This window comes from Melospiza georgiana, chromosome 3 (assembly GCF_028018845.1).
Source record: "Melospiza georgiana isolate bMelGeo1 chromosome 3, bMelGeo1.pri, whole genome shotgun sequence".
Lineage (NCBI taxonomy): Eukaryota > Metazoa > Chordata > Aves > Passeriformes > Passerellidae > Melospiza > Melospiza georgiana.
The window spans coordinates 3,938,439-3,960,318 of record NC_080432.1 but is presented as its reverse complement, the minus strand read 5'-3'; the positions used below and the strand labels follow the sequence as shown (position 1 = coordinate 3,960,318).

Here is a 21,880-nt window from a genome sequence, read left to right as displayed (position 1 = left end):
ACGTTTAGTGATGTCCCAAAATATAGTCCAGGAATATTTTTTTTAATAAGAAGTGCTATGTAAAATACACTTTGGGTTTATTCTAGCCCATGCAACCATAAATTTCCACTTGCCTTAACAAGGTGGTATGGTTTTAGATTCAGAGTTTGGCTGTCAGGGTTCTGGAAGGAAAATTTTTAATTCAATGACTGACCTTGGGCAAGTTACAAATACTCTCCTCTTCCTGGAAAACTTGTGTCAAAATAAATGCCCATCCCACAGAGGTATTACAGACCTAAATTTCACTGATTCTTCTACTGTATCCAAAGAACTTACAAGGAGTTGTCACGTTGTAAAGGAGAGAATAAATCCAATTATTCACACAAAATGCAAGGTGCATATGTTTACAAAAGAAAAAAAATGTTGCATGAATACACATCAAATAGGCCGGGGCTTCATCATCCCCCAGTAAATCAGAATCAGAGAGGACTGAAGGAAGGACACAAAGTTGGTGAAAAGGCTGGGGAACCTCTCCTATGGCTGAAGGATTAGGTGTGTTCTCCCTGGAGGAGACAAGGCTCAGGAGAGAATCCTATCACAATATTCCAGTACTTACGGGGAAGCTACAAAAAGGATAAAGCTCTTTCTTCACAAGGAGACACATGGGCAAGACAATGGGCTGCAGGCACTGCTTGCACCAGGAAAGGTCTCATCTCACTATAAGAAATAAGTTTATTTCACAGTGATAGCAATCACTGGGTGTTGTAGTTGTCCCATCCCTGGAAGCCTCCAAGTACAGGATGGACAGGGCTTGGAGCAAGCTGGGATGGTGGAAGATGTACCTGCCCATGGCAGGGGTATGGAACAAGGTGATCTTGAAGGTCCCCTCCAAGCCAAACCATTCTGTGATTCTATGATTTATTGGAGCAACCTACCCAGGGACATGGTGGAGTTTCCATCACATCCTCATTTTGAGGTTTCCAAAATGCAGTTGGACAGGGTGAAAGATAATGTTCCTTTCTCACAAAAGGGTGGACCAGATGAGCTTTTGAGTCCACTTCCAACATGATCTCTTTTATGATTTTATGATTATTCAGTCCAAATTGCCTTAAATTATGCCTAGAATGTATATGTCAGCAGGAAGAAAACATCAGTCTGCAGGCTCAAGACTAAAGCTGGAAAGCCTTGGTTTCATCTCTCCATTTCTGTGTATTATCCATGTAATGAGTCAATCTCTCTTTGCTCAGTTGAGGGGACATTATTAAACTCTAGCAGAAGTTGTCCCTGCCCATGACAAGAGATGGAATCAGATGACCTTTGATGTCCTTTCCAACCGAAACCATTCCAAAATTCTATCACAATGCTGGAGACAACAGAAGTGGGGACAACTGGATCTTCTGCCAGTTTCAGGTCCTCAGCTACGTTTCCACCAAGGGAAGACAATGAACTTTGATGGCTCTGAGAGTCATCCCAGATTACAGATTTAGGAACTGTGATAAGAGAGTCCTATGAACGCTGCAAAAAGCCAGCAACTGGCTGATCCTTTAACTACACAAGGATGGTTGAATCAGCAGCCCTTCGTGGAGCTGGGGGTTTAACCTGGGCATAGGAATCAGTTGAATACACAAACTGTTCACTTATCCTAAATTCCCCAACAAGACACTCCTGTTTATAGCTAATTCTGCTGTTTATAGCTTATGATTCTGGTATTTCCTCTATCATGGAACCATTTAGTGCTCCAGGCCTGGCCCCAAGCTCTTTTGCAAGAGGCTTGCTCTAGACACGAGTTTTAGGAGAAAAACATTTTGTCATCCAAAAATGGCAGCTCAAAGAGATTTAAATAATTACAAATTCATGTTAAACTCATTAAATTGTTTTGGATAATTCAAAAAAGGGTACTTTGAAAGTTCCTCATAAATTATTTAGGGAGGAGGGTGTTGGAAAACATTTAATTTTAAACTTTCACAGCATTATATTTAAAAGACAAAAAAAAGACTAAAAAGGACTCTCGCATTAAAAAGTAATTATGCTTTGTTGGACTCAAACCCACTTTTGTTGTTACTCCTTTTTTCTTGCAGTAGAAATAATAATGGCAACAAAAAATGTTGGCTCTGTTCCCTCCTGTTTTGTTCTTTTTTTCTAAATTTCTGCGGTTTATCCAGAAAACTAAAATTTCATTTTGAAGTGAACAATTCTGCTTCTTCAGAGAGCCACAATAAAAAGCTTGGTCTATAAACAAAGAGCAAACTCAGTGGGTAAAAGTCTGGGAAAACAAAGGGGGTAAAAAAGTGGGTATAGAAATAATAAATTTCATAAATTCTATATCAATTACATCTTCAATAAAAGATATCACGTGAATCCAGGAACATCAATATAATTCTGAATGATCCCTTGAGCCTCAGTTATGGCTCTCACAACCTTTTCCCTGTGATATTCCTTATTTTGATAAAACATCTCCATGGCTTTTTTGTCCCTGAAGTCTACTGAATGTTTTGGTTTGCTCCCCACAGAGTCATCAGAGTATCTGAAAATGGCTGAGGGACAGAAATTTCAATCTGATTGGCCAAACTGGAAGCTTGAAGTGAACTTAAATATTTATATTTATCATAGAATCATACAATCACAGACTGGTTTGGGTTGGAAGGGATCTGAAAGATCATCCCATTCCAATGCCCCTTCCAAGCCATTCCATGATTCTATAATTCTGTGACAACACCACCATCTTCACAGGCCTTGAAGCATTGTCAAACCAAAGGGGAATCTGTCCCTACAGAATCATTAAAGCTGGAAAAGACCTCCAAGGTCATCAAGCCCATAAAGAATGAGTGAATGCCACCATGCCCACTAAACCATATCACAAAGGGCCACATCTTGGTTTTCTTTCTTCTTCCTTTCATAATTTCATTTTAATAATTCCAGGGATGGTGGCCTCAACCCTGTCCTGGGAAGCCTGTTTTAATGTCTGACCACCCTTTCTGGAAAGAAATTTTTCATAATATCCAACCTGAATTTTCCCTTGTGCTACTTGAGAGTATTTCCCCCAACCTATCACTAATTTCCTGGGAGAAAAGGGCAATCCTTCTTTTCAGGGAGTTGTAGAGAGTCCCCCTGAGCCTTCTTTTCTCCAGATTAAGGAACCTCAGCTCCCACAGCTGCTCCTCATGGGATTTATATTCCAGACCCTTCACCAGCTCCTTTCCCTTCTGTGGACACACTCCAGCCCCTCAATGTCTTTTTCTTGCAGTGAGGAGCTCAAAACTGAACATGAGACTCAAGGTTTGGCCTTATCAATGTCCAGCACAGGGGGGATGATAATTGCTCTGGTCCTGCTGGCAGGAGATGAGTGGGAACAGGAAAGTTGAGCTTTTTCTCCAATTTGTCTATTCTGGGAGCCTGCATTGCACTGTGAAAAATATTCAGTGCTACAACTTGCCAGAAAGAGAAGGAGAGAAGGGAAGAAGACGACCACGAATTTACCTTATCATCAAGTTGTGCCTTTCCAAATGTCAGCCTCAAGACAAAAGGAACCATAGGTCAGAATGAGAAATGCAGAGGAATTTAACACACATTTGTGAAGGGGAGGGGAAAAAAAAATCCCTATTCAGATTTGGGCAGGAAAAAGAAAACACAGCAATTTTGTCATAGCTTCAGAGGAAGGCAACATTTATCATATGCTGTTACCTCAGTTTCACAAGGAGATAAACCCTATGGAGTGAAGGTTGCACCCTCAGTGCACTTTAGATGGTGGGGATTCCTCTTATGCCTATGACTGTGTGCTAGGATGTGCTAAAAATGGTGGGAATCTGAATAAAATCCAGGTTTTGTATGCAAATTTATTCATTAATATGCAGGTGCTAAGTGGTAGTAGCACTAGAGCATTAGTGCTTGGATGTGATTCATAATTAGGGTGGAAAAGGTACAATAAAAATCAGTGTTTGCATCTACACAACACATAAATCAACCCTGTAAGCAGCCAGCTAGAGCGGGATCCTTAGAGGAAAAGCCTTGCACATTTTGTTTAAAGATTGAAGTTCTTCTTGTGTTTAATCAGTTTTAGAGTGTGAAGGAAAACAGGATTAATTACAGTCCCTCCCATCAGTCTCCCATACCAGCAGAGTTACAAACGAGGCATCTCTACAGCAAAATGGCCACCATCAGCAGCAGGCACAGGGAATGCTAATTGTAATTAAAGAGTTTATTTGGAATCAGAGAGCTGAGTTTTAATCAGGATGAGAATGGAGCCTTGCTGTGGGAGCCTTCAGAAAGTGGTTACTGAGCAGAATGGGCCTTTTCTAAACAGAGAGGGGTCGTCAAACTTCTGGAGTGGGTTTTCAGCTTGATTATCTCCTCAGTGGGATGCAGATGAAAATCCTTGAAGGGCCAATTATTGGTATTGTTTTGCAGTTTTGAGGTGTTTTTATGGCATGTGCCCCTCAATGCTCTCAGAGGACTTTGCAAGGGGCAGGTAGAATCACCAGTCATGGAATGGTTTGGGTTGGAAGGGATCTCAAAGATCATCTCATTTCACCCCTTGCCACGAACAGGGACACCTTCCACTGTCCCAGGCTGCTCCAAGCACTCTCCAACTTGGCCTTAGACAATTCCAGGGATCCAAGGGCAGACACAACTTCTCTGGGCAACCTGTGCCAGGGTCTCAGCACCCTCACAGGGAAAAAAAAAATTTTTACTATCCAATCTAGTGAGTGAGACACTAAAGAGGCTAAGGATGTGGGGTGAAATGATACTGCAAGGAGGCAGAGCGGCACTGGTGGGCACAGACCTGCGCACTGAGTAACCCCAGCCTTCTACAGCACAATTCACTACATCCTGCCTGGAGCGGAATCACACACATTGGGACTACCATGACCTCAGCCCCAGCAGCAGGTCTCAGTGAAAGTCATATCTCATGGCTCAAATTTCTGCATGACTTTGCAAACACTCCCTCCAGCATAGGCACTTACCAGCTTCTGAGTAGAACTGTGTCCATTCAAACTCTGACTTGGGGAAGACAGAGACAGGCGGCTCCAGGCGCAGGACACCTCCATCCAAATCCTTGAAAAGGGCTTTCCTTGAGCCTTTGCATCTCTTTTCAGGCAGCATGGTGTCTTTAGAGGTTTGTACACTGGTAAGTAGGAAAGGTAACATTATTATTAGTGGCTTGGAACAGCCAGAAAAGCCTATAAATTTCTACGTAAGCCATTAACTACTGGCTGCCAGAGGAAGGTACCCATAACAGGACAGGGATGTTGAGAGAAACTCATCTCACTGAGACAAATATGAGTTGAGATTAATAATTTCCTAAACAAGGGTCTAAATTGACTATAGAAGGAGGTCAGTGTGTTTAAATAACGTCTAATTTTTGAAACACTAACATGTAGTGAGCTGAATTGCAGATTGACAAAAGGTTCAACACAGCTTAAAGGACCTGGTGAACTGAGCATCTCACACCCATGGCAGAATTCAATACAATAAAAAGACTTGTACTCCAGCAAAGTCCTTGGAGATATTTTCAGATTACTACACATTAAACCTTGAAGAAAATGCAGAATGATTTGGTCTCAGGCTGAGAAAAACCAATTTCTGGTACCTTGAATGGGGCAAACAAGTATAGGCAGAGATTTGCAGTAAGGGCAGAGGAACAAAAATGCCAATTCCTCCAGACAGCCAAGCTCAAAAGAGGCAGAGAACAAAGACTCCTCTGATCCTGACAGTTCAGCTCTTGACCATCTCTCAGCACATCCAGCATTTCTGCTGCTTAGGTCTACCGGTAGGACAAGCAAAGTTCTTCATGGATTTGCTATATTCTCTGATGTTTCTATTTCCTTTCTTGCTCCAAGGCAATGCTCATCTTCTCTTTGACAGGACAAATCCATCAAGATTTCCCTTCAGGATGCTGAAGCAGAACCATGCAGCCACATCCTGGATCAAGCTCAGCAGCTGCAAAGGTGGATTAAATAAATGCATGCAGATCTTGCATGAGGAGCACTGGGGGATGTAACCACCCTCAGAGGCTCAGCATCCCAAGGAAGCATTCAGTGACCCACGTGCATTCCTCACATTTGAAAACCACCAGCTCTTGCAGTAGACTGGGCATTCAGGAGCTCACTACCAGCAGAATATTGTGGGATGAATACAAGAGTGAAACATAATGAGAGCTGACAAGCTGGACAGGGCTCAGAAATCTACACGCAAACTAACGCCCAGAGCAAAAAGCAAAAATATAGAGTAAAATAAGAAATTCTGGCAGAAGGCTGGAGGGGCTCTACACATAGCAGTGCGGGACACCTCCAATTATTTTTGACTGGCAAGTGGAGTCCATGCTGGAATTATTTTTTTTTGCTACTTCAAGGCTTTCCTGACATAGCCTCTGCATCATGTTCAGTGACTGCAATAAATAAATAGGCATGTGGTTTCCATTGGATGTGCTATGTCTAAACCACTGCAACCAGCAGTGACTTAAGGTTACAGATGAAGTTCTCCCCTCCCTCCTCAACACTCACAGATGATATTCTCCCTGGGCAGGAGCAGTTCTGGCAATCATTTGACATCTCACAGCCTGCCTGGTACTGATCAACATTTCTGATGTGATCTCGCAGGCACAAATCAAGCCACGCTTCCCCAACCAAAAGGACATTCCCTGTCTCAGGGTTTTTTTTTCCTGGAGGTCCTGACATTTTCTGAAGCCTGAGGCTGAGAAGTCAGAGATGCTCAGGATGGGGGTTTAGGAAATGGGATATGTGAGGCTTGTTTTGCTACACAAATGTCAGGAAAAGAAGAAATCCAAGAGGATTTATCCAGAGATGCACCTTGATGGAATTCAAAACTCAAATTGTAAAAGATTGCCCTAAACTAAATTTGGTGGTGTTTTTCAATTTCCTTATTTTTTTTTCCCTGTATTTGAGTTTTTCTGTGCATGTTTGTTTGATGTCAGAGCTTGCTCATTTTTGTCAGACAGGTGCAGTACAAAAGCAGACATGAGGGGAGGATAGTTCCAAAGCTGTAGGTGTTTGGGGTTTGGGGGTTTTTTTTGAAAAAAAGATAGTTCAGAATGAAGCATTTTACCTCTTTGGATGAAAGTAGAACATGTCCCTCTCACTGAGATGTAACATCCTTGATGTCTCTGCTGTGATGAGAGGCATGATGCCTAAATGATCAGAATTTGACATGATACAGACATCTCTGTCTTCACTGTAGCAACTCTGTGTAAAACCAGTAAAGGTGACTTCTGCCAGGCATTAAGAGAAGATCAAACAAGGAAAAAGGGTTAAAAGAGTGCCATAACTAGAGATAAAAAAGTTGGTTTTTTTCATGTGATATTTTCCATATTAACATGCCCCCCAATATAACTGTGCAAATTATTTTTAAATCAGACTAATATCATTGCTCATAGATCTTCATGTGGCTTTAGAATACTCTGTAGCTAAGTTATATCCTGAGTTGATACAAAGCAAGTCATGCCATAGGAAATGAAATCAAAGAAATAGTAACTGAAAGAGAAAACATAAAGCAAGAGTATGTAATATGTTTTCATTTGAATAAGTAAGAACCAGTTAAATAACAACCTGCCTTGGATGATTTTTCTACTTGCCAGAGATTAATATAAAACAAGCAGGCTGTGATGACACATACTCGGCTCTGTCACTCAACTCTTATGCAGCTCCAAAATCTATATTGTCCCATGATTTTTTTTGTAGGATTCTGTGCAAGTCTGTTTGTCTTTCTCTACCTCTCTTACTCCTCAGTAAAAAGGGGATAATGAATTTTCTTGCAAAAGTAAGTAGCAGTGAGGAATAAAGACATGAAAATAGTGAGGTATTTAGATACCACCTTTGCAACCAGTTATCAGGATTCTTCTAAATTCAAATGTTGCTCTGGGGACTGAAAAAATTCACTTGAAACAAAGATCCAGGATACATAACAGACTTCTATTCCTCTTGTGCAAGATCTTATACCAATAAAGGTCATAACTGCTTCTGTGAGTTGTAGTTCTTATGTTCTGTGACAATTCTATCCAAAGTGTGATATTGACTTCTTAGATTTAGTATCTTTATTTAGGTGGAGGCAACTGTGTGTCAGAGAGATGAATCAATTGGAAAAGGAACACAGAGGGAAGGTATGTGTGAGGTGGAATCTATACACTAGCAGGAGACATAATTGCCATGGAATCAGAGAATCCAAGAATGGTTTGGGTTGGAAGGGACCTTAAATATCATCTCATTTCACCCCTCTACTATGGGCAGGGACATATTCTACTATCCCAGGTTGCTTCAAGCCCCATCCAACCCAACCCTGAATACCTCCAGGGATGGGGCAGCCACAACTTCTAGGGGCAACAATTATCCTGCACTAGATCAAGAAGTGAAAATTATCAAATAATATTTTTTCTCAATTAAACTGTATCAAGTTGTAGAAGAATTGTGCTATCAATTTCACTGAGACTCTGATTTCTCTAATAGTCCATTTGTGGGAGGCTAAAACTTCAATTGGAAATAATGAAATGAGTAAAGAAAAGCAATGACGCAACAGTGTGGCCAGTGGAGGCAGAAGACCAACCTTTCAGCTTCATGATTCCCAGGGCTTTTGGACAATTCCCAGCTTTGTGCCAGGGATGCTCTGGCCTTTGGCTGGGAGTGGTGCTGAATGTGGGCCATAAAATCCCAACACGGCCTCTTAGAGGGTAATGTGGGGGTCGGTCCTGGGCTGTTGGATCAGCTGAGTGAGGCTGGATCCTGTCTCTGAGGCAGTCAAAAGTCGAGCTTGTTGCAATAATGATGGAGTTTTTAAGTTTTATGAATGTTTTCCCAGTGTAGCATTGCTGTGTGTTGGCACAGTGCACCATGGCCAGGAGTCCCACGGCGTTGTCCACCAGCACCACATTTTCCACAATAATGCTGCCTCCAAGGTGGAGCATAACACCATAGTCGTAATTCTTATAGGATAGAAAGCCTGTGATTCTAGTGCAGGTCTGAAATCCATCTTCCTGGTACAGGTGAACGCCATGGAGACTCGAATGGGCCACGTTCTCGCTGTAATATTCTCCAGCTGGTGAACACTCCTGGCCCCTGACACGGAAACCAATCCTCTCGGATCCTGCCACAGCATTGCCACGAAGGGAGACACTGGTGGCCAGGTTCACCTTGACGCCAGCAACCCAGCTTAATGAACCTGCTGGCTGCCTGCTCAGAATAACAAGGCTCCTGATGAGGGAGTGATTTTTCCCTTCCAAATCAATGCCAGGTCCAGTGGTGTTGAACACCACGTTATTGTGCAACAAGATCCCACTGCTCTCGACTGCTTTAATGCCAGCACCACAGCTGCCACTAATGCTGGATGACACCACTGAGGATCCCTGGGATACATTCCTGAATTCAATGGCAGAAAGCTGAGGAGGCCCAAAATTCAAAAATTGAACATTTAAGAGTTGAAGAGCACCTGTAATGAGATAAATGAAGTGAAATAAATATTACATAAGAACAGGTAAGGACAACCACATTAACAACAGTCAGACATATAATATCAGGTACTTTGTCAGTGTATTGTTGTAATGGGTGTTTGTTAATAAATATCTACAAACACATCGTAAAACCTTACAAAGCACACAGCAGCCCTTCCTAAAATATCTTCCATATGATTTATGGATTTATGGATCCATTTATGAATTTTTAGTGGTGCTCATGTTTCATACTTGCCGACAATCAGTTTGTTCTGACTTTAATAGCAAATGTGAATGGATTCGCATGTTGCTGCACCTCTTTCTTGGGCAAAACCAGTGTGCTTCATGAGGACAGGTGAATCTCAACTACCTTCAAACTTCATCCCACTGGAGTCTATGAAGTGTCCCACCAGCATCCTCCCAGCACAAGCCACATCCGACAGGATCTGCACGTTCCGTGTGAGGAGCCCAACCTCCGCGGCCAAAGGGATGCTTCTGCCATCTTCTGTCTCATGGGGACGCCCTGGGGAGTTGCAAGAAAGCAAATGTGATAAGTGTCTATCATACCTATTAGCAAGTGCTTTGAGGGACATAAATCCTGACAGCTCCTCTGCAGAATCTGCGCTGACATTCAGGTGTGTTTCACCCCCAGCACAATCTGCGTGCGTCGACACAAAACCAGAAAGGCCACCTGCCCATCAAATATTCACTGTGTGCTTATATTTTACCAAGATATCTTGTTTTTAGAACAAGGAGGTGCTAAACCTTTCCCCTGAGGTGTGCAGGTGCCAAAGCAATGAACAGGTTCACACTTCATTTTTTCCAGGCTCTGCGTGCTGGAGTTACTCTTCAGCACACTGCACAGTTGATCTCCTTGAATTTTCCTCAGGATCAGACTAATGTCAATGCCAAAACCCTCTTTGCTACAGAGTCTGGCTTGTGTGTGCTTTCTAAAAGGATTTTAAAACATTTATTTCAATGCCTCTCTAAAGGAGACTTTTTCTCAAGTTTATGCAGCTGTCTAGTTTGGATAATCTCAGGTGATTTTAGACACATGCAGATGTAATTTAGTTATCCAGACTGGCTTTATGCATGGTGGAGAGCAGTAGGCAAATCTCAAGTGCAATTTCTTGTGTATTATATATACCTGCTTTAGGGGCAGATAAAATACAAGTGAGAAGCATGTATTGTATGTATTTTTCTGCTTTAATTTTCCAGGGAGCTAAGACAGACTGGCTCATGTGTGAACATTTCCTGCAAGTATCTACATTTGCCAAGGTGAAACTCAATATTTACCCATTAATTTTTCCATCAGTACTTTTTTTTTTCAACTGTATCTAACAACTGCTGCATTACTCAAATTCCCCTCATGATACATTTATTATATCTACATCAGCTAAAAAGAAAGCCCTAAAATGCATAAACTACTGGAAATAAAGTCTAGATGTTCTATGCTTTGAACTGCACATTTTGTTTGAAAAATGCAATTGTCATAAAAAGCTGTGCCATGCAAGCTACTGTTGATTAACACTGTGGATAATTGCAGAACAGAGCTCAGTTCCAAGTGAAGCTTTGATTACTGGCTCAGGCATTTAAATATTCACCATTTAAAACATGATGTTTCTGGATCTTTTTATCCATTACACTAATTTCTGGGCCTACTGGTTGGAATAAAGATCAAATTTAAAAAAAATTGATGTGCAAAAGAAAAGTCCTTGGTTTGAAGGTTCAGAATTTGACCTGTTAATAAAATTATTTTTCTTTTGTTAAATAGATGGTAATAAATTTACTTTATAGGTTGAAATAAAAGTAAGTATGTATTAGCACTGCATTCCTTTTTCCACAAAAATATAGATCCATGCAGTCTACACATAAAATAGATATATGCAGATTTTATGTTTATTTAGATATTAGTTTATAAATACATTGGTTTTTTTGCCATGGAATTGATAAAATTTTGTATTTTAAACTTTATGAATATGGTTATTTTGAAATTTGAAAAAATGGTGGGGTTTAATTCTTTTCCAGGTTTTTGACATACCATAGAAATTGTGCAAAGGGCCTAAAATCCTACATTTCTTTTTTCCTTTAGGAGAGGAAAAATTGCTTTCTCTGTCTGTGAACCAGCTCAACTTGAAACACCAGAAAGTTTTCCCAAACAATTCACCAGTGAATTGATTGTATTCACAGAAATTCATGTTAGAATCAGCAAGCTGAAAAAGTACATGGAGAAAGAAATGAAGATACCACAAGGAAGTAGAATTGATCCTGTTGAGATATTAAATGGAAAGTCAATATTTCAGAAGAAAACTCTCAAAAAAAGGAAAGAAACCTTCCTTACCAATGTGCCTGTGCAGAAGATGTTGATGAATTCTTATATTATGACCATGGACTTCTTTAAGTGTAACTACTTCAGCTTGGTGGGCTTCATAGGAGGAAGAGCTGACCACAATATCCCCACCTTGATCCCAATCTACTTCATCCTCCACAAAAATCCTGTAACACCATGATATAAACTTAATGTCATTACACTTACAATTTCATAAATTTCATTAAAAATGAACAGTTCTGCTCAGGGAGATCTGAAAAGAAAAAAAAAAATAAAAGAAAAAAGAAAAAAAGTCTACAGGCTATGCTGTAGGAAAAGCCCCTTTAGGGCTTTCTGCAAAAACAGATGTCTGAAATATGTGGGAGGAAATTAATCCTGAAGCATCTACTTCACGCCATTGATTAACAACATATACAGTTCCAGTACAGCATTTCAGAGCTCAAGCAGCCTCCAAAAGACATTTCAGACCATTTTTGGTGCCAGGAATATTCTGCAGAGCTGAAAGTCAGCTTTGGATTTAGACAACATCCATGTGCAGGGTCGTGTGGCTGTCTGCACTTGGCATCTGAGCTTCCACCAGAGCTTCTTGGTGCTCTACTAGTGGGTGAAAAGCAACTCAGTTCTCTGAATTGGGCACTTTGAGCAGGATTTGATTTCCTAAACAAGAACACCTCTTGCTATCTGAGATATCCCAGGGTATCTAAAACATTAGTCAACAGATGTGACAGGAGACAGGACTGGTTCCTGAAGTGTTCATGGAGACAAATGTGCAGCCATGGAAGGACCCCAAAAACATCTCAAAAGAGCCCAAAGACACCTCAAATGGGCCCAAACCATCTGTTTAGGAACCTGAATCCTGCCCTTGGTAGCTGAACACCCTCTAGGCACCAGCACTTAAAACTTTATTGAACATTGCACAGAGTCCTGCATTTATTTGTTTTAATCTTGAACTGAAGATTCCCTTTTACAGTAAAAGTTGTATTAGTAGTTCAGGGGATTTTTAGCTTCACATAAGGAAAATAAAAGTGCTTAGAGACGGCAAAATGCGTAATGAGCAGTGGACATCTCTATTTGATAAACATCTTGTCCTGTTACAGGGTGAGTGCTGCTGGCCAGGTGATGATCCAAACTCCTCAGGGAATTATTGAGGAAAAAGGGCACTGAGTGAATTCAGACAATTCCTCACATGCAGACTAGAGAGACAGAAGGGCAGAGAGAAAGGTCCTAAACTAAAAGGGATGTTGTCAAGTTTTTCCAGAGTCTCTTTCTCCAATATTTTTCAAAGATGAGTAGGTTCTAGATGAGCACTTAGTACACAATGCCAGTGAATATTCAGTAGAGAAATCCACCAAAAAACTTATCAATTTATTAATTTTTTTTTTTTTTTTTTTTTTTTTTTTTTTTTTTTTTTTTTGTAGAATCACTGCATATCTTTTGAAATGGCAGGAAAGTCCTTTCTGAACTGATGAGCTGATTCATATTGGAAAATTATATAGAGCAGCTCCTCTCCTTCAATAAAATCCACTTCCTTCAGTTTTCATATTCCAGCACTACTTTACCTATTTCCTGTATCCAACTACATGAACTCTTAGTTGGCTATTGGTAGATTTTTAATGAAAAATAGGGCATTGTTTTTGGTTAGCTTTTTTTTTCCCTTTCTTTTAACAACTAAAACAACTCTTTGTGCTATATTTAATGTGCATACATTAACTCCAAACACTTGTATCTTAGCACCTCATGATATTTCACATAAAATATCTGGGCAGCAACCCAGATCTAGCCTGGATCCATTTCATCCAAGTGTTTAACTGGCACGCTTCAGTCAGAATCTGCTTACTCTGATCTCCCATCTCAGTCAGGGAAGGAGAAGAATTTCCAGAGGGTGATTGTGAAGTTGCAGGGTTTGGATCAGGATCAGCTACACAGCAATTCCTAAACAATTAATCTGCACTGAACGCACAGCTCTGAGAGAGCTCACAACAGATGAACCCTGCTGGTGAGGTCTTTGTGCTTCCACTGCTCATCTTCACAATCACTTCTCTAAATGCTGACACCTCTACCCTGGTGGGAACTCTTCCAATAAGGCTTTGTTAGGCCTGGCTGAAAGGCAGAAACAAGGAAGGAGACAAGGAAACAAGGAAGAAAGGAAACAAAGAAACAAGGAAGGAAACAAGGAAACAAAGAAGGAAACAAAGGAAGGAAACAAGGAAGCAAAGAAGGAAACAAAGAAGGAAACAAGGAAGGAAAGGAAGGAAACAAGGAAGGAAGGAAACAAGGAAGGAAACAAGGAAACAAGGAAACAAGGAAGGAAACAAGGAAGGAAGGAAACAAGGAAGGAAACAAGGAAACAAGGAAGGAAGGAAGGAAACAAGGAAGGAAGGAAGGAAGGAAGGAAGGAAGGAAGGAAGGAAGGAAGGAAGGAAGGAAGGAAGGAAGGAAGGAAGGAAGGAAGGAAGGAAGGAAGGAAGGAAGGAAGGAAGGAAGGAAGGAAGGAAGGAAGGAAGGAAGGAAGGAAGGAAGGAAGGAAGGAAGGAAGGAAGGAAAGAAACAAGGAAACAAGGAAGGAAACAAGGAAGGAAGGAAACAAGGAAACAAGGAAGGAAGGAATCAAGGAAACAAGGAAGGAAGGAAACAAGGAAACAAGGAAACAAGGAAGGAAGGAAACAAGGAAACAAGGAAACAAGGAAGGAAACAAGGAAGGAAGGAAACAAGGAAGGAAGGAAGTGAAGGAAGGAAGGAAACAAGGAAACAAGGAAACAAGGAAGGAAACAAGGAAACAAGGAAGGAAGGAAGGAAGGAAGGAAGGAAGGAAGGAAGGAAGGAAGGAAGGAAGGAAGGAAGGAAACAAGGAAACAAGGAAGGAAGGAAGGAAGGAAGGAAGGAAGGAAGGAAGGAAGGAAGGAAGGAAGGAAGTGTCGGAAGGAAGGAAGGAAGGAAGTGTCGGAAGGAAGGAAGGAAGTGTCGGAAGGAAGGAAGGAAGGAAGTGTCGGAAGGAAGGAAGGAAGTGTCGGAAGGAAGGAAGGAAGGAAGGAAGGAAGGAAGGAAGGAAGGAAGGAAGGAAGGAAGGAAGGAAGGAAGGAAGGAAGGAAGGAAGGAAGGAAGGAAGGAAGGAAGGAAGGAAGGAAGGAAGGAATTCTCAGCTTGATTCATCCTTGGAATTTAGATTTCTTTAGAATTAGTGTTGGAAGGGACCTTAAAAATCATCAGCTTCCCCATCACAGTGCAATTTTCTGTAACTTAGGTTATTTTCTTCTATCTAGACAGAATTCAAGCAGACCCCATCACAAAGAGAAAGAATAATGCAACTCACAGGAATATTAAATACAAGCCATAGCAACAGCAGCCAAAATTTAATATTTGAAAGTATATTTAGCCAAAATACCACCTTTCATTGCCAGGAGCAACATTAGTTCCCAGATGTGTCCAAGGCATCTTAGGATAAGCACTATAAATTTGCACCTGTCCATAAACTCCTGGGGAAAAAAAAAAAAAAAGAAAGAACAGAAGGAGGATTTCAAAGGTTAAAGAAAAAGAGACTTGAGAAAAACTGAAGCAATAACTAAGTATATGAAAATCTATGTATTTATTAAAGTGTGTTTTTATATTTTCTGAGAAGTGTAAGAACAGTACAAAGACTTCACTCAAAATACAAAGTGAAGGAGCAATAAGTCCTCAATAAAGTAAAACGATCATTGCATGTACAGGCAAGAGAGGGAATTTTACCACAGAAGTCTCATTGACACAAATTAGATTTGAAGGAGTTGCAGACAATGATATCTACCATTAAAAAAAATTCTAAGTAAAGAAATTAGGTAAAAAACTCAAGGAATGAAAGGTACAAAAAATTATGTGGCTATTATTAATCTTTCTGGACAATGAACATTTTCACCCCAACCTCTGGAAAAGGGATCCAAAATCAGAGGACAAACCCAAAATACAGAAACTTTTCATAGAGATTATATATCCCAGAAGATTTAATGTTAGCTGTAAAATTTGTGTACCTTTGTTTGAATTTTATCTGTACCAAAGAGTAACAGTCTCAACAGTGGTAGATTTGGATATTACCAAAAATTAGTTTCCTATGAAAAGTGGAATTCATGTTTCATACCAATACTCCCTGGGTGCACATTTATATCCTCCAGACGATCACAGAAAATCCCTTCAGAAGCCCGAAGAAGGAGCAGCAGCTTTAAATCCCTTTCCAGGGGATATTGCAAAGAACCTGCAATAAAGACAAAACAGCATCAAACCCACGACAACAGTATCCATGGCTTCTGTGATTCTAAAAACAGGAGGGAAACTAGCAGGGGGAATATGTGTGAAACTGATTTTAAAGAAATAACTAAATGGCTGAGTTAATATTTCCTTTCTCAATCAGTTTTTGCCTTTTTGCTCCTTCACCAGTTGAAAGGTAATCATGCAGCAAGGATGGGAAAAATTGAAAGATTGAGGAAAAAAATTAGAGAAAAATAAAGTGCCCAAGAAGTTTTGGGGATAACTGCACAGTAAACTGTATTGCAACTTTGCCTTCATTTCTTTCACCAAGGGTAGTTTACAGTTTCAGAGGAAAATGGCCCAGCACTAAACAGATACTAAGGAGAAAAAAGTAGGACAGTTTTTGCCCTGGAGAAATGTATGCGGAGTCCAGTAAAGGAGTTCAGCGTTCCTTCAAAATTAGAGATTAAATCAATTATGCAACAGAAAACTGCAGCAGATGTAGAACTAAAATATATATATATATGTATCTGTACAAAATTAGCTGGCCTGTCATGTTCTTTTAATATTTAAAAATTACTAGTTTGGAAAAGAGAGCTGATTTTGTATCCTAAAGAAACATTTTGCTTTAAGAGCCTTTTTTTTTTACTTAAGTGAAATCAATAAAACAATAAATTGTTCCCCACCAGCATCTGACTTATAACTGAGGATATTTAAATTCTCTGTACAACTTTTTAAAAGGCAAACAGTACAAGACTTGCATGTTCCCCATCTAATATCTCACACCAGTGAACATGTATATTCTCTGGGGACATGGATGGAAGTATTTTCCAGTGTCCATCGTCCACCCAATCCAGGTTTGATTTCCTTGTTTAAACTCACAAAACTGTGTTTTGAACAGAGAAAAAGCAGGAATTAGGTTGTTTCCAAATATGCTTTCACAATTTCTCATGTTTTTTACACCTGGTTACAAAGTTAAGTCAGTTAAAACCATCTCATATACCCAATTGTCAGCTCAGTTTTAAAACAATTTTTAAGTAGGCTTCCAGACTTAACAATCATGTACAAAGGATTGGAAATGGGGATTCTAAAGGATGAATTGGAAGTTCTCCTTCCATTAAAAGATTTACATCTACATTTAGCTAAAAATCATAACTTTTAGTCCAAAAAAGCACAACATTAAAAAATGATACCCTTGTTAAAAAAAAAGAAAGCCAAAACCACACAAATAAAAGATACGGTCAGAGTGAAAAACAAAGATCATAATAAAACTATTTATAATTGAAAATAAAATAAAATTCAAAAGGGAAGATAATATTCACAGAAATTCTTCAGTGTCTGGAAACTGTAATTAGAAAATGACACAAAAGAACACAGTAGTCACCAATTAGCAGAAAAAATCTGCTTCTTTTAAGAATATTTAGAAGAAAAATAGGCTTAATACTTACTTATTGCCATCAATAGTTCCATGGGTTTAAATCAATAGATTTTAGTAACTTGATGCAAGTGCTAACAGAGAGTTTTACAGGAAACCCATTGGACTATTAAGGTGGACTCTTCAATAATTTTGGGATCACTCATGATGTCTGAGAGTCCTTGAGAAAAGCTAATATTGTGCCAATATTTCAAGCAAAGATAAAAGTAAGAGCCCCAGGTAATTACAGGCCTGTCAACTTGACACTGATTCTGGGGGAAAAATAAATAAAAATGGAATGTCCAACTCTGAACACAATTAATAAATCATTAAAGGTGGATGATATAATTAATGCCAATCAACCTGCTTTTATAGAAAAAAAGGTCTTGTGAAACTTCCTTGTTATCATCTCCTAATGAGATTACAGGTCTAGTTGATAAAGATAATAGCTTTGATATAATATAATTGGCTTCTCCAAGGCTCTTGGCTTAGTAGCACAAAACTTTGTGATTAACAAACTACACCAGTGCAGCAGGAACATGGCACACACTAATTTACAGCCTGAGTGACTGGAATGGGGACATGGACTCAACCAGGTCTGGTCCTGCAAACCCTGTGGCATTCCATGTTTTATTAGGGACCCAAATTTGTGTGAGGATACTGAAAGTAAGCAGATAAACTGACACAACTGGAGAGAACAATTACAAGGATGCTCTAGGAAAGTCAGCAGGAATTTAGAAGTGAAGAATTAGGAAAAAAATTAAGAATTCTCTAGGGGACCCTGATTGAGCAAGGTGGTTGGATTAGATGATCTTCAGTGATCCATTCCAACTTTATCCATTCTGTGATTCTCTATTATTGAACATAATAAAGCAAGAGGTCTTGAAAAGGTAAGAATCTCTCTGGGAATGAATGGAGAAGAATGAAAAATAAAGGGAAAAGCTGAGTAAGGTCTCAGATACACACTTTGGCTAAGTCTAAATAGATTCCAGCAGAATGGCCTATGAAAATGAAGATGCGGAAGCAGCAGCTACTTCAGCTTACTCATAAGGGGACTCCAACATAGTTGATTCACACAAGTCACAGAGCTGGGTAAGTTTCAGAACCTTATTAAGTAACCAGCAATGAAATCACAGATCTTGTAATAATTTTGTTGGATACAGCAACTTGCCACAAACAACAGCAATCATGATTTCTGCAACACATAAGGGAGCAATCTGGGCTTTAAGTGTCCATCTTTGGACTTCGGTTTTGAAAACTTCAGATTTCTTGTCCCACTTTTCTGTGGTTAGAAAAGCCTACATAAGACCACACCAAGCTGCCCAATTCCCCATCCTGCATGAGATGAGTGGAAATGGATTCCCTTTCATGCTTCTGCTCCAGCTGGAAGCCCTAGCAATTTGATGAGCAACCTGATTGATCATAAAGTGAAATATTAATATGCTGCTGGCAGAGAACCAGGAAAAAGGATGCTTGCAACCTGGAAATTATCAAAAGATGGAAATGTCTGGTGAGATGTGCAGAAAAGGTCAGGAGGCACTAAAGACAGAGGCAGGACTCCCACAAACACGTTCTTCCAACTGCACTACACAGTGCAAGAAAACCCAATCATTTATGATAATCCTGTGTTAATAAACAACCTGATGTGTTAATAAATTCACCACTGATACATGTTGTCCTGAAGAAGTGTGAGATGCAAATGCTGAGATTGTAACACAGATCTGTTAGCACAATGGTTTCAGCTGGTTCAGAATCCTTCACCATCCAGGTCCAAGCCCTGGAGAGGAGAAAACCTACTACGAGAAAAAAGGAGGGAATAAACAGGAGAACAGATATAGAGATGTGGTTTTTTCTACTCAGATTTTCATTTATCCTGAACTGTGGTCTGGATCTAGTTTGTTGAGTTTTAAAAGAATTTTCCATTGTTTTCATATTTTAGTTCTGTTCCAGATGTTCCTCCTGACAGATTTTTGCTGTATTGTTTGGGGTTTTGTGCCATAGCAAAACCCATTCAATTCTTTCCTAGAATAGTGGGTGTTTCCTCCCTTCTAGCCTTCTCTTTTTTTCACAACATAACACTCTGAAACAGCTGTTGCATATAAGAGCAACAAAATCTCTGAGACAGATCTCCTCCCTTCACCTGGCAAACAGACTTTGCCATCTTGTCTTGCTGGGACCATCTCCTCTATCTCTGTTTCCCGAATCCAAAACTTCTTGGACTCTAAGTACCCAGCTATTTTAAAAACTGTGTCATATTTTCACCAGAAAGTCTGAGGAGCTTTTATTCATGATCAATACCCAGCAGGACAGCACCTACTGTTGGTTTTCTTCTGGAGCTTCCTTCAGGTGTTCACTCTGGAAAGCAGCCTGGAATAGCAGCCAAACAAGGAGACCTCACTTTGTGGCCTCTTTCTGCCAAAAATACAGAAGATTTCAGAAGTCCTCAGCTCCACATCTCCACAGCTGTGGAGTAGGAACCAATAGCCAGAAGTGGGGGGTGAATGGGGAATAAGTGGTGAGACAAGTAGGATGGGATCTGACAGTCCCAGCGCCCTCCAAATCCTCTCTGGAAGATGGCAGATATAAGACAGGGATAAATGACTGAAGAGTGGAATTTTTAAGCAGAAGTTGCAGGCAGGAGGAGACACCTGAGGGTGCCCAGAAAGATAGAAAATCCTTATAATTAGGCAACTTAACATATTTCTGGGGAGAATCATATACCTACATTCAGGTTTTTTAATGTATATTTTTAATGGGTTTTTTTTAAATTTTTTTTTAATGCAGATTTTTTCTAGATACCTTTATCAACCAGTCCCACTGACTGCAGGGCCTCCACTGGTTATATTGGATAGACCTCTACTGGAACAGTAGCTCATGTGCTGATGTCCAGATTACACCTAAATTTGGGTGTCTAGAACATGTGAACCAAATCCCTTCCCTACATGGAGCAACCAGTTAAAAGAAACTGAAGGTACTGGAAGGGGTCAAAGCCAAACAGAGGCTGAGGGGTTCAGGAAGAGAATACAGTCATTGAAGGGAATACAAACACTCCAATGAACTTTTCAAACCATTTTTTTTTTTCTGTGATCTGGAATGAAAACGCATCTCGTTACGCCAACAGAATCCCTTCTTCATACAAGTTGGACAGCTGTGCAGGGATGATGTGTGCAGGGTGGGACTCAGCCCAGAGCCAAAGATGGGACCCACACAACAGAAGTGCTGGAGAAGTTGGAAAAGACAGTAAATTGGTGAAACTCACTGGTGCTCTAATTACTGCTCTTTATTTACTGCTAACACATGGCCATTTAATGAAATACACTGATTTATCCTTTGACAAAGCAGTATGGGGGTTCTTTCTGAAAAAGAGGGGGAATAAATGCATTAAAGCTCTCACCACAAGCAAGATAAGGGCATTAGAATTGTCTGGGGTTCCCTCTCTAGACAATCAAGCCATGAGCTAATGATGACCTTAGGCTTCTTGCCTCCAATGAGTGACATGACTGACAAGCAGCCATCAGGAGATATGTGAAGGAGAGAATGTGACAAGTTGAAATAAAAAGAGAAATCCTATCTGGATAATTACTTGGCGAGCTCTACTATAAAAAGCAAAATCAGCCTGCCAGCAAAGAGCAGCTGAGTGCAGTTTAGTTCAGGATGAGTCCAACAGATCAATGTGTGCCAAGTGAACTTCAGCATTTCCTTCAGCTTTATTGGGAGCTGAGGGCTTTGCTCAGCAGTGGAACAGGGCACTTTCTGCACATATCATCTGAGTTTTAATGCTTGTGGGTTAAAATGGACAGAATCATCCTGGCTGAAAATGGAAAAACAACTGTGAGATGTTGAACTCATCATTTCTTACCTTGTTTTGACACAGATGTGCTAAAGATATTTAGCACTTCACTTTCTCTCTGAACCTCAAACTTCCTTTTATAAGCTGGAAAAATAGCCAATATTTACAATATCATGGTACAGAGAAATAGAAATAAATGGTGTTACTAAAATTCTACTGCAAACATCACCATAAAATAAAAGACTTTGAAGGATAAAGTGAAAGAGAGAAACTCCTTATCTTAGAGGTAGGACTATGAAAGTAGAAATAATCAGAAAGTTTCCCTGAATCCAAAAACACTAAAGGTCTAGGAGTACCCAGAGATATTCCTGTGGGGGTAGATCCACACATTTTCCATTGGGTTTTCCAAGAGTTCTGACAGAGTTCTTTGTGGTTCTTAAATCATCTCACATCTTCCAGGGATCATCATTCACATGGACTGTGATCATACATTAAAGAGAAAAGTGATGATTGACCCTGCATGGTCAATGGTGTTCCAAAAATTCTGATTTCCCAACCATTACTACTTTTTCATCCCAGTTTGCCTGTAAATTATTGTTTCAATAAAATTAATTAGATTCTTGTTATGGTTGATAAATTCCAATTTTACACGGATTTTTTTCCCTTTGTTACATATTTTCCATCATCATTTAGTTGCTATGCACTTATGGTCATGACTTA

General features: G+C 39.9%; 1 protein-coding gene across 1 annotated transcript in view; it reads right to left on the bottom strand.

Annotated features, from left to right (window-relative positions):
* Nucleotides 1-21,880, bottom strand: part of PKHD1 (PKHD1 ciliary IPT domain containing fibrocystin/polyductin) — a 238,083-nt gene that overhangs the window by 65,291 nt on the left and 150,912 nt on the right. Inside the window, 7 exon segments of the mRNA XM_058020892.1 lie at nt 4,941-5,101; nt 7,042-7,204; nt 8,533-9,411; nt 9,783-9,935; nt 11,754-11,908; nt 15,127-15,214; nt 15,850-15,963. Coding sequence (XP_057876875.1) covers nt 4,941-5,101; nt 7,042-7,204; nt 8,533-9,411; nt 9,783-9,935; nt 11,754-11,908; nt 15,127-15,214; nt 15,850-15,963 — 1,713 coding nt within the window.